The sequence below is a fragment of the Hydra viridissima genome, unplaced genomic scaffold, assembly GCF_058129835.1.
Source record: "Hydra viridissima isolate aposymbiotic clone 2 unplaced genomic scaffold, HvirCarnegie_v1 scaffold_3, whole genome shotgun sequence".
NCBI classification, from domain to species: domain Eukaryota; kingdom Metazoa; phylum Cnidaria; class Hydrozoa; order Anthoathecata; family Hydridae; genus Hydra; species Hydra viridissima.
In genome coordinates this window covers 18,155,359-18,167,593 of record NW_028324302.1, presented here as the reverse complement: position 1 = coordinate 18,167,593, position 12,235 = coordinate 18,155,359, and the positions used below count along the sequence as shown (strand labels likewise).

The following is a 12,235-nucleotide window of genomic DNA, read 5'->3' as shown; positions in this document are numbered from 1 at the left end:
CGTTATTTTTCTTTTCTTTTTTTTTTTTTTTTTTTTTTTTTTTTGTATGAATTAAGGTTGTTGGTCGAAGAAGCATGAATGTAATAAATAACATGCTTTGAGAACATCTACCTGTTAATTTTAATACATTTAAATCACTTTTAGAAAAATGAATATTTTTCATTTTAAAAAATTTAGTTGAGCATTTACTTGATGCTGTCATTGTTACATTAAAATAAATATTTTATTGAATGTTCGCACCTTTTTCTCCTCTCTCGATGCCACTGATCACGTTTTTTCATTTACAGCAGCGGAATTCTTTTTATGCATCTTGCGTATTGTCGACTTCAACTACAGAATGGTCTCTGTTTATATCAGAACCATCAGGAGAATAACAGTTCAAACCTTAACAGCTACCAACCAAAAATTCTGAAATAATCCTTAGATTATCATAAATAAATATGGTAATGACTGTTTAAAATAATCTTTAATTCAATAAGAAATTCTTCATAAATTGGTGTATTACCGTCATAACTATTTATGGGTGCTTTTACAGTTTTGTAACACTAATGTGAGAAAAAAACCTTTTGTAAATCAAAAATTGTTCATGGCTGATAAATACGCAAATTTCACAGGCTGATACAGAAAAAACTTTTTAGTAAAAAAAGTTTTCAGGAAATGGGGCATATCGAATTACAGTTGAGCTTTTACAGCGTAAGACTTGTTTAATTGGATTGGCTCATTTAAACTTTCTTCAGCTTGTTACTGGCAGTTATGGTTCAGCCTCGTATGCATCTTTTAATTACCCGTCATATTGCTCCTTTTTCTAAGTTTTAAATAGTTTAAGTAACATAATGACATTGTTATCGTGTTGTAGCATAATGACATACTTATGTTGTAGTATAACATACTTATCATGTTGCAGCATAATGACATACTTATCATGTTGTAACACATCAACGCTAACGGTTCTAAATTGGATTAGAGCTACTTTAATTAACTTTAGTTCATAAAGAAAAAAAATTAATCAAGAAATAATTGTTGATAAAAAGGTGTGGGTTTTAAGATTACCCATTTTGCTTGAATTAAAAACATGTAAAATTTTACAAGCAACGAAATTATCAAAAGTTTTGATTTGAACAACCCAAAAATGTTTGATGTAATAAATTATTATCAAATTTAAATATGATAAAAACATGATTCTATCGCGCAACAGCAATTCAAAAAATGCTTTCGGCTAATCTCGGCCATGAATTCAGTTGTATGTTTATTTCAGAACCGAAAGGGCCCTCGTTTACCGGAGTTAACATTTAAAAAAATTAATTCCCCGGTATTGATTTTTGTAGATTTGCCCCTCAAACTATGTCGCCTTAAAAGGCGATATCTTATCAATAGAAAAGAATATTTAAACGCTAAAGGGAATCTCCTTGCCGTGTTTTTTGCACAGTGTGTCTGTGCCGTCCGTTGATAGTTCGCTGAAGACTTTTCTGCTCTTAGCTTACAGGGATTTAGATCAACTTAAAAATCAATGGCAAAAAATTTTAAAAATACGATTTCAATAATCTTCAAATAAAAAATTAGTCTTGTGAATTCTACAGACCATACTGTTTGAATTCTACTGAACATTTAGTTTGTTTCAACGGCTCAAAATGTTGGAACGAATAAGTGTTTTATTGAATGTAATTTTCCGTTACGAACTTGTTAAAATTGGTTTCTGGTATTTTTAATTGAATTAAGATAAAATCGCGTTTCGTTTAACTAGGGAATGTTTTTATTTCGGCAAACTTTTCGTTATAACGTTATTTATATAATATCGGATTATTCTAAACAATTAAGCAATGGCAACCAGTGTGCTTCCGTTTTTTTTCTTCCTGTTTAGAAAAGCAATATTGATTTTTTTTTTAAATTCGTTTCATTTTCAAATTTTTGTTTGATGGTTAACAATAAAACGCTTCCGCAAAATGTTAAAACAATTTTATGGTACCTTCCTTCACAGGGCATTCGGCCATAAACCTTTCATTGACGTCCTTTTTGAATTAAAAAGCATATAGCGTTTCCTCATTTGTTGTACTTTAACGTTTATTACTGTTTGGATAAATCTTATTACACTTTTCAAGGTTTTACTTTTAATTTTCAAGGTTTTTTTAAGCAAATTAAGTATTTTGCTGCCAACATGGTTGAAAACAGAAAAGTTTCTTCCATATAATTTAAAAGGCGATCTTTATCTTCTTTTCTTCTCACCTTCCATAGTAGATAAAAGCATGAGTCCTGAAATTTATCTGATTTCTAATAAAATTAACTTTTGATAATTACTGTTGCTTTAGCTGATCTGGTATAATGTTTTATCTTTAGTAGAAGATTGTTTCGAATTATGACAAACAAGTTACTTTCTCATTTATCTTTAAGATCATCGTTAGCAAATGAGATTTTGATGTTCGATTCAGCTTGCAACTTCAGTTGCATTAAGGAAAATTCTATTACGCTACATTGACATAAAATTTTTTGGGAGGAAAGATCATCTTATATTAAATCATCTAAATAAAAAATAGGATCAAAATAACTTTAGATTTGTGGTGGAGGATAGCTCTAACCTTGTAGCAAAGTTTTAAATTAAGCCCCGAAAAGGAGACCGGTAGATGCTCTTTCACAGGGCCTTCTATAATTTTTCAAATAAATGATTTTCCATAATCAACATGTGGATTTTCGCCATTTTTTTTCATTCAGGAATATAAAGTTTGCGAGACTTGTGACTTGCACTATCCGTATATTGAAAATTTTTTTTTTGAAAAACAACAAACCGGTTTAAAATGTTCAAAACAAAATAAAAGTTGCATGTAATCGGCCTAAGTAGTAAGAAAATATATTTGAAAATTTTCGAAAAGACCGTTTACACTGTTACAGAAGCACAGCCCAACGTGCTGACTAAAGTGTGAAAAATTTAATGACGCATTCTCTGATCTGTAATTTACATACTTTCATCCAATAAGCTTCATTGTTTAAGTCCAAATTTTAAAAGCTCAGCAAGTCAAAGGTCCTTGTTCAGATTGTTGATGCCTTTCTAGTTATAGAATTATGAGTTTTTCTCATCAATCGCATTTGAAAAATCGTAATCTGGTTCTGCGTTACCTCTCCTGAAGATGATTGATTCCTATACAAGTTTTTGGGATACCTAATTTTATAGGCCTCTTTTCTCCTATGTACCAAACTGCAAGTATTTCAGATAGAATTACATTTAAAAAACATTACATTTACACATTTGACAGAGCATAATATCTTTTCCTAAAACATTGAAAATTGCGAAAGTTTTTTGAACTTTTTTAAATTATGTTAAATTGTTAAAATTCTACAAAATAAAACGCTGCCATCTGAGAAAGCAATAATTGCATTGATCAACTTTTTATCAATGAGTACTCATTCAAATATCAGTCCAGCCCAGGGTTTGTCTTGATCGCCGAATAACATTACGAAACATACTTTACAATTCTCACATATCCTGATAGATGCACAATTCTCCTGATAGATGCACAATTCTCCTGATAGATGCACAATTCTCCTGATAGATGCACAATTCTCCTGATAGATGCTACAATTCTCCTGACAGATGCTTATAACTGGTGTTACAACTTTTTGATTTTTTTTTTTTTAAAAAAAGATTTTCTGTATCATAAATGGATGAAATTTTGCTTAAAAACAATTAAACAAGCTCTAATTTTTCTTATTTAAAAAAAAATGGTCACCCTAAAATCAATATATGGAATAATTATATTTGTCTAACATGGCTGCTTTATTACTCTTACTTGAAGATAAGCAGTAAAAATAAACCTATTGTGGACCTTTCCATGAATGGCAGCATGGCCAAAGACATGCTGCCATTCATGGAAAGGTCAACAATGATGCTAAAAAGCCTCTGAGTACTGTCTACACTGCGATTAAACGTTTTCAAATGACTGGTAGTGTTAAGATATGCCTGGCTGTGATTCGAAGAAGTCAGTTTGAACTCCTCAGTTGATCAAGGCAATCAAGGGTAGAATTTCTTGGAATTCAATAAGGTCAATGAGGAAAATAGCTAAAAAACTTTCTATCAGTGAGCACACAATCAGAAATGTGGTCTAAAGAGAAAAAAAGATCTAAAGGCAAACTCAAGAGCGAGGATTAAGAAATATCTGATTTTCCCAAGTGTCAAAGTCTTCTTGAAAAAGAGACTAACACTTCTGAGCTTCCTGAAAAAGAGACCAACGACCATCCTCTTGTCAAATGAAAAGATGTTCACTGGTGACTCAGTCTCAAACAGTAGAACCATTGTAGAACTATGTTTTATTAGTCATCAACAAGTCCAGGCAGTTCCTGAGCATGTAAAGTATATATTCAAGTCCAAACAGCCAGCTTCAGTTATGATGCTTGGTCTGATTTCTTTCTAACGGTCTCAAAATGCATCCGATCTTCATCAAATCTGATCAGAAAGATGACACTGTTGAGTACATTCAAATCCTGGAGAACTATGTCAAGCTCTGGATTTATCCTCACAACTCTCCAGATAACAATCTTGTATTTTAGCAGGATGGAGCATCTCCACATACATCCCAGAAGCCCCAAAGGTGTCTCCAGGAGAACCTGCCAAAACACTGCTTTATAGAGTTATGTTCCCCCTTGATCTCCAGATTTGTTACCTCTTGATTATTCAATCTGGGTGGATGTGGAGTCAAGAGTTTGTCGACGTCCCAACAACAATGTATACTCACTGAAGAAGGCTGTTATCAAGAAGGAGTGAGATAAGATGCCAAAAGATCTAGATTACCTGTTCCAGGTTCATGAATTGACTTGAAGCAGTGATTGATACTGAGGGAGGACATATTGAATAAAGATGTGGTAAATGGGTTTCTTAACACTTTTTGTTAAATAGATTTTTTTATTTCGCTTCAAGTTTTTATTCTACATTAATTTTTTTCAAAACACGAATTTTTTACGAAATTTGCTGTCGCATACGGCTAAAGAGTAAAACTTTAGTTTTAGAATAGTTCTTTATAATTATGTCAATGCCAGGAGTTTTACAGCAGTAAATGTAGGGTTAGATTACACTGGCTTAAAAAGAAATTGAGGTAAGCACGAAAATACCCATTTTTACCTGATTTGGGGGTGTTGAATTCAATTTTGCCAATTTTATTCATCACCTTTAACTTTTTAGATATGCACAATGTGCATTTCGTACGTATACGGTGCATAAAAGCGTATATGCACTCAGGGTTAATTCTAATATTGTAAGACTTATGACTTATTTTTTATATATCAAGATGGATTTTGGCAGTTAAGGAAGCAAGTCTCAATCTATACTCAGTGGTGCTCTGGCAGTCATTGGAAGAGGTTGTCTCGCAACGCGGAGCAGGAGGTTGGTGTCCCCTCAACTATCGTGTTACACATCTTTTTGGTAACTAAATATTAGTATTACATTTTCCAATGCACATTTTATTCCCTTGCATATGATTTAGTTTCACCTTATTATATTTTCAAATTCTCCAATGGGCTTCAAGCAAATCAAAAACTTCCCTCCTAAGAACCGCCTATTTTCGCTATTTTGACTGTAAAATTAGTGATCAGGACAAGTCTTAGACCCCCACACATCTGTTGTAAACCTCAGATCCGAGAAGTGCTGAAGGATATTGATTTTAAGGAATTTCTTAGTTAAAGGAACTGAGAGCATGGGGAGTATACAAGTCAGTCTGCAGTGGCTTCCTTTGTAACACACACTTACCAGATCAAAGTCTTACAAGGATGTGAGGTGCCGAATGTCACTCAAGATTCATTTTCTCCATTTCCGCCTCAACCTCTTCCTGCCAAATCTTGAAATCGTGAGTAATGAACAAGGAGAAAGATTCCACTAAGATATTACGAAGATGGAGATAAACTATCGAGGCAAATGGAACCCTAGCATGATGGGAGACTTCTTCTGGATGCTCTTGTATGACATACCGGAGGCAAAATACACCAGATCTTTTAAGAAAACATACTTTTGACTGTCTATGGTACTATGGTTTAAGTAATTGTGTCACCCAAGTATATTTATTCCATGAGTGTTCTTTATCTATCCTGATTTATCAGCTGCAACTCTTGAAATATGCAAATATATTCTCTGTTTATACTAAAATGAGACTTTAAAAGCTAGAAAACTAGAGGTGGTAGAGCAAAACTATTTAAAATTTGTAGTTATATAAAAATTGATTTTTAAATAACTTCAATTTTGCTGTAATTACTGTAGATTCGGAATGACTGCTATTTCTTGTCAATATTTGATATCTATTAGAATTAATAATTACTTACAAATAATATTTTAATACTTCTAAATTTTCAAATTTTTTAAAAAATTGTTTTAGTTTAGAAGCTTAGGTTATGTAACTAAACTTCAAATTTGTCATGCAAAGTTGTCATGTAAATCTTATTTATAAGTTAATTGCAATACAATAAAAGTATTTAGCAGCATTTAGATAACAGCTGTTAGAACTATACAACCGGATTTCATTGTTGAAAGCTATTTAGCAAACTAGAATATATTGCACGGTAATGTGTCAATAGTCACAATTTGCTTAAAGCTGAGATTAAACGTTTTATAAAGTTTTTTTATTTTATACTTTTTTTTTTCTTTCAATTTTACTTGCTTTAGATGAAATTAAGTTTACTACTGTTTAAAACATGGTTTATTAACCAAAATATTGATTAAATTCGTTCAACCGTTGCCTTAATAATTACCGTTTATTACTCACTTCATAAGTAGATAAGTAAAGAGAACAGGAAGAAGCATTAAGACTTTAATCGGGTGCCAAAAACGTTGTTATAGTGTAATTCTCAAGAGAGTAAAATGGATTAACTTTTACTTATACCTTTTTGAAATTAGTTGATACTGGTGGCGTTTTTCCCTATTCCATTAAAGAATTAAAAGAATTTAATTAACGTCTGAAAGAATAACCAAATAACTCTATTTCTTCACGCACAGATTATTAGCATTGAGTCTTAATACAAAAGAGCCTTTAAGTGTTTTAAAATGTGTTTAAGTCTCACGTTGCTACTAGATAATTGTTAGAGTTATCGAATTATTAAATTAAAATTTGCAGCCAATCATTTTAAAGCAAAACTAAGCTCATAAACACCATTAATTTTAGTATATCTTCGTATTACTTTATAAGTTTAAAAGGAGACGAAAGGTATGATATAAGTAGTGATAGCTAAAAGAACTGGAGTTGTGATTAAAACTAATAACTCTAGATGAAATGATTATTTTTCTAAGAAGTTTGTTTAATTTTTTTTTAATGTTTATCAAATCACATAACCAATATATGCATTCTAAATAAATCACTAATCAACGTTATTTGAATAGTAAAACTGAACTTGTTAAGCTTTTAGAGTTTATTAAATTACCAATGATGGCTTAATTTACTTACTGAATTTAAGTCCAACATAAAGTAACATAAGTGAATGGAATTTTTTTTATCAAATCAACTAAAAAAAGTGCTTTGAAAATAACTTTTAGGGATAGAAAATCTTTGAGTTATTAACAAATATCAAAGATTTTTAAAGAATGTCAATCATCACGGGAAATCTTAAGTCACTGCTGACGATCAAGTTCAAAGCCAGACATGATTCGTTTACAGACCAATTTAACCGTATTTTCATGGTAAAAATGACAATGGTGGCAGCATTTTTATTAGGTTTGAATTGGTTTAAAGATACTATCACGTGCATTGTCCCTGCAACGGCAGGAATAGATAAAGGTTACGTTGCACAAACGTGTTGGATCCAAGGTGAATACTTGTTCTTTTTTCCTATAAAATTGAAGAGCGTTTAACAGTGTGTTTGACGAAGAACATATTTTTGACACTCTTCATGTTCTTGTTATGTTTTATGTTTGAATGACCAAACGTGTAAACTTTAACTTAAACTGTAAATACTATAAAACATTTATAACAAAAACGGTTAGATATGCCGTAAAATTCCAAGTGAGATTATTTCATAATGGGCATTTAGCACATGCACTTTCAAATAATTTTATATAGTTTAAATTTTTAATTACCATGGTACGCAGCTTTTAAAAAATAAATCAGAAATGAAACCAACCAACTAAATTTATTAGGATAATCTAGATGTTACTTAGCAAAAAATTTTTAAAGAATGTATAAGAATTTAGCTTATTTAAAAACTGCAAACATTTTATTTAATGAAATTACTTACTAGGATTTTACATCTACAAAGAACTAAAACGTATACCTGGTCTTCTTGGTTACTACGGTATACCCAAAGATATATACCAAGATGGAATGTTCTTCGACGGAACCCTATGTAAAACAAGTGAGAAGAACTGCATTCCAATGACAAAAACGTTTTACTTACAGTATCAATGGTTTCCTTTCTACGTTGCAAGCATTGGTCTGCTTTATTATTTTCCTTACATCATATTTCGCTTTGTAAATACTGATTTAATTAGCCTGAGAACGAGTATCAGAGCGTTAAATGTAGACATCGATGGTTTGGTGAGAAACTACTTTAATTACCAAATTAACCCACCAATGAGAATGAACATGCGCCTCATTGGAAATATGGGAATAAAACTAGGTTATCTTTGCGTGAACGTAATTGCGTTTACGGCTACTGACAGTTTAATTAATAATGACTTTAAAAACTACGGTTCTCGGTGGTTGGGTTGGAGCAAGGGAACTAACCAAGAATCGTATGATTATACAGCAAGCAGAGGTTCTTACAAACCTGGAGAAGTTCTTTTGCCCACTTTTGGTTTCTGTGAAGTACTTGAACTAGGTCAAGATATCAAGCACACTGTCTACAACAATCATCGCTTTGTATGCGAGATATCTCAGAACGTTTTATACCAATATGTTCTTATTATACTATGGTTCTTGTACATCTTAGGTATGGTCATTAGTTCGATAGGTTTTATATTGAAAATTGTTGATCATATCGTCGCAGTGGGTTTTCTCTCTCAAGGATCTGAAGCAAAGGTTGTATATGAATCGCTCACTTTTCGTGAGCGTGAGTACTTAGAATACGTTCGAAGAAAAAACATGCCCGTTTATGGAAAACTGATTCGTAAGTTAAAAGATGAGCGTGTACCTGACCTCCCAAGTAAATACTCGGATGAAAGTTCTAAACACCCTTATTCCGCAAATCAAAAGTTACTTAATGAAGGTATTGCAGAGTTATAAGATTTTCTATTCGTTAGTTTGTATTAGCATAAATTTATAGTTTTTAACCATGCCGATTACTACAACATTATGATAACCAAGGCAGAAGAGTTTGAATTCATAGGGCTTTTTGGCTTTATTCTCATTATTGTTTGCTGTTATGATATATTAGACTCTTCTTTTTTGCGTTTGTTGTTGAAGTTGATATTCTGTAACTTTTTGTTTTTTTTTTATCTCCGAAAATTCTTTTCCCGAACTATTTTGTAATAAATGCAAATTTAAGTTTATTCATCTAGACAGCCTTAAATAAATTGCTCTGATACAAGTACTTTCAATGAGATTATTTTGGCATAAATAAATTTTAGCATGCGTATGCTCTAATTCTATAATACCTTGGCGCGATAGCAAGTTACAGATTAAATAGTAACTTGACACGATAGTAAATCACCGATAAAATCGAAATATTTAAATCTATAATATCTTGGCGCGATAGCAAATTACAGATTAAATAGTAACTTGACACGATAGTAAATCACCGATAAAATCAAAATATTTAAATGTAAATGAAGAGGAAAATTTACAAACTTTTAGAAAAATAATTATAAAAAACTTACAAATTTTTTAAAAAGTTGTTCAGCAAAACTCTGAAGTTTCAATTATCTCCCAATTTGGTAGCCTTCGCGCACAATAAAATGTTATCCACTTAAGTTAATAGCATTGTTGTAATGTTTTTTGTTTTTTTTTTTGTGCGAGGATTTAAAAGTTCAACAAATGTCTGCTATCAAGTGAATTATTTTATATATAATCTATAGACAGTCTCAATTTTAGTCATTTAACTTAAGATTAGTAAATTTCTAATAAGATCTAGAGATTGGGCAGGCCACACCATTACTGGTTTCACCAAATTCTTACCAAACCATTATTTAACTACTTTGGGAAAATGTTTTAGATTCTTATCTTGATAGAATACTGTTGTAATGGGTATTTTTTTCTTCTAAAAATTACAAATCTTCATTGAAGCATTACATCTTGCAATTATTTTCTGTAACAAAAACTTTACTCAATTCCTTACATTAATTGTATTAGACCTAGTCCATACCAAGAGAAGTACCCTAAAACCATAATATTACCAACTCAGTGTTTCAAAGATTTTTTAATATATTTTGGATCGAATGCGTGTTAATGTGACGGTAAACATAAACAGCGAACCAAACAACAAAAGTTTAGATGTGCCAGTGGGACCCAATCTCTTCGTTCGTCAGCAAATTTTAAACGAACTTAGTTGTAATTCTTAATAAGAAATAGTTTTTTTTTTAACGCTGTTTCCCCAAAGTAGTCCGATCTCTCGAAGGCGACGATGGTAACCCAATGTACAAAAAATCAGTTTTAATAAATATTCAGTTCTTAAAAGCGTCACATTTTAATGTATTTACAATGGAAAACAGTTAACAGCTTTTTCTAGGTCATTTTTCAGATTTGATAACTTGCATTGCTTTTAAAATATTTAAAATATTTTGCGTGTTAAAAATATTGTTATTGAACTATAAATATTAGCCTCTTCTTGAAGAAGTAAAAATTATTTGAGTTGGTCCTGGGGGCGATGTTAGTCTCTAATCATACATAAAAAATGTAAGTTTCTAAAATATATCTTTCTTATATATGTACACTATAACCAAGGTGTCTTGTCGAAATAATCTGTTTTCCAATATAAACATTCCTGTGCTATGAATGATTGAAATCGGAAGCGTTTATACTGTTTTGTTCACCACTATATATGGTATATATTATATGATTTATATAATAGATACAACTAATTTTTAGTTGTTTGTTTTCCAATTTCAAAAAATTTTACAAGTATAGTTAGAAAAGAAAAAAAAAAGAGCAGATTTTTAGCCAAATAGGTTTTTTCTACTGGAATAAACAGTTCAGTGTAGCTACATGACCAAAGTATTTCTCAAGAGATAAATACTAACATGGCTGTGAATACTTCAAAAACTTTACCTTTTATAGTGAATTTTGCATTTGATGTTTAATCTCCATTTTCTAATTATACAGCAAGAGCTCAAACTAAACTAAATGCTATCTAGAAGTTTTAGTGCCTACTAATCTCATTTTTGTGGATTAAGAAACTAACATATACTATCCCTCTTACAAAAGTATCTAATTTATTTTTTAAATGCAAAAAACTACCTTTTTTTCTGTAGCTTACAGTTCATAGAATACATTTCATGACTAAGTGAGTGTAAGCTCTATAAAAAAGCAGGCTCTTTATTCCACAGCTTTTTAATTTTAAATATTTTTTTATGAAGCTTAATTGTTATTATTATTGACTTAAGAATGTCTTTCGTGAACCAAAATTTACTATGATAAATTATTCTTTTTTTTGTTTAATTTTTGTAAGGGGAATATCTTTATAAGGGGGACTAGTTTGTTGATAGAAGTACCCAGCTCTGGAGTAAATGTTATGAAAGGCAATGTTGAATATTTCATTAAAGATATTCAGATTCTAAATGATGAAGTGATGAAGATTCATATTGAACAACATTTTAAAAGTTTTCATTTTTCATTCGTTTTGACGTTTTTCGTTTTTGCTGTTCAAAGTTTATTTGTTTTTGGATTTTTCGTTTTGTCGTAGCCGTAATATTTTATAGATTTTTTAAATTCTATTTTGATATGTAACGAACAAGCAGCATGGTAAGCGTGTTGTATAACGCAAATTTATTCGCAATTCTTTTTCATTTTATCGTGATCTACACAGTGAATTACTTAATTCCTTGACAAGGATCCAATAGAAAGGAGAAAAGAGCTTCCCTTATGTTCATCCATAATTAGAGTTTGGGTTGTGCACAACGGGAAAGAATTTCTACAGAATGAACGATTTCTTTAACAATTTTTTAATGCATGCTCTTTTTTGCTGTATGACAATCTTATTTAACTATTTTATATATTACATCATGATCTTTTAACTGATTGTAACAACGCTTTTGAATATATATGGGTAAAATGCGTTAACAGCATCATGTTGTATTACTATACATTACAATTCCTAATATCGTGTTAGAAGTTTCATATGGTAG

At 31.0% G+C, this 12,235-nt stretch overlaps 2 protein-coding genes across 2 annotated transcripts in view; one reads left to right on the top strand and one right to left on the bottom strand.

Annotated features, from left to right (window-relative positions):
- The window catches only part of LOC145200522 (M-phase inducer phosphatase 1-like), a 32,061-nt gene extending 31,683 nt beyond the window's left edge, over positions 1 to 378 (bottom strand). The window contains exon 1 of the mRNA XM_090081416.1: positions 241 to 378. Coding sequence (XP_089937542.1) covers positions 241 to 281 — 41 coding nt within the window. The 5' untranslated portion in view covers positions 282 to 378. The remainder of the gene's footprint in view (positions 1 to 240) is intronic.
- Positions 379 to 7,136: 6,758 nt separating this feature from the next.
- On the top strand, positions 7,137 to 9,414 carry LOC149891269 (uncharacterized). Its single transcript, XM_090083364.1, has 2 exons — positions 7,137 to 7,766; positions 8,197 to 9,414. Exons 1-2 carry the CDS (start codon positions 7,544 to 7,546, stop codon positions 9,177 to 9,179), a joined length of 1,206 nt encoding a protein of 401 aa, XP_089939490.1. The 5' UTR covers positions 7,137 to 7,543; the 3' UTR covers positions 9,180 to 9,414.
- Positions 9,415 to 12,235: the final 2,821 nt, after the last annotated feature.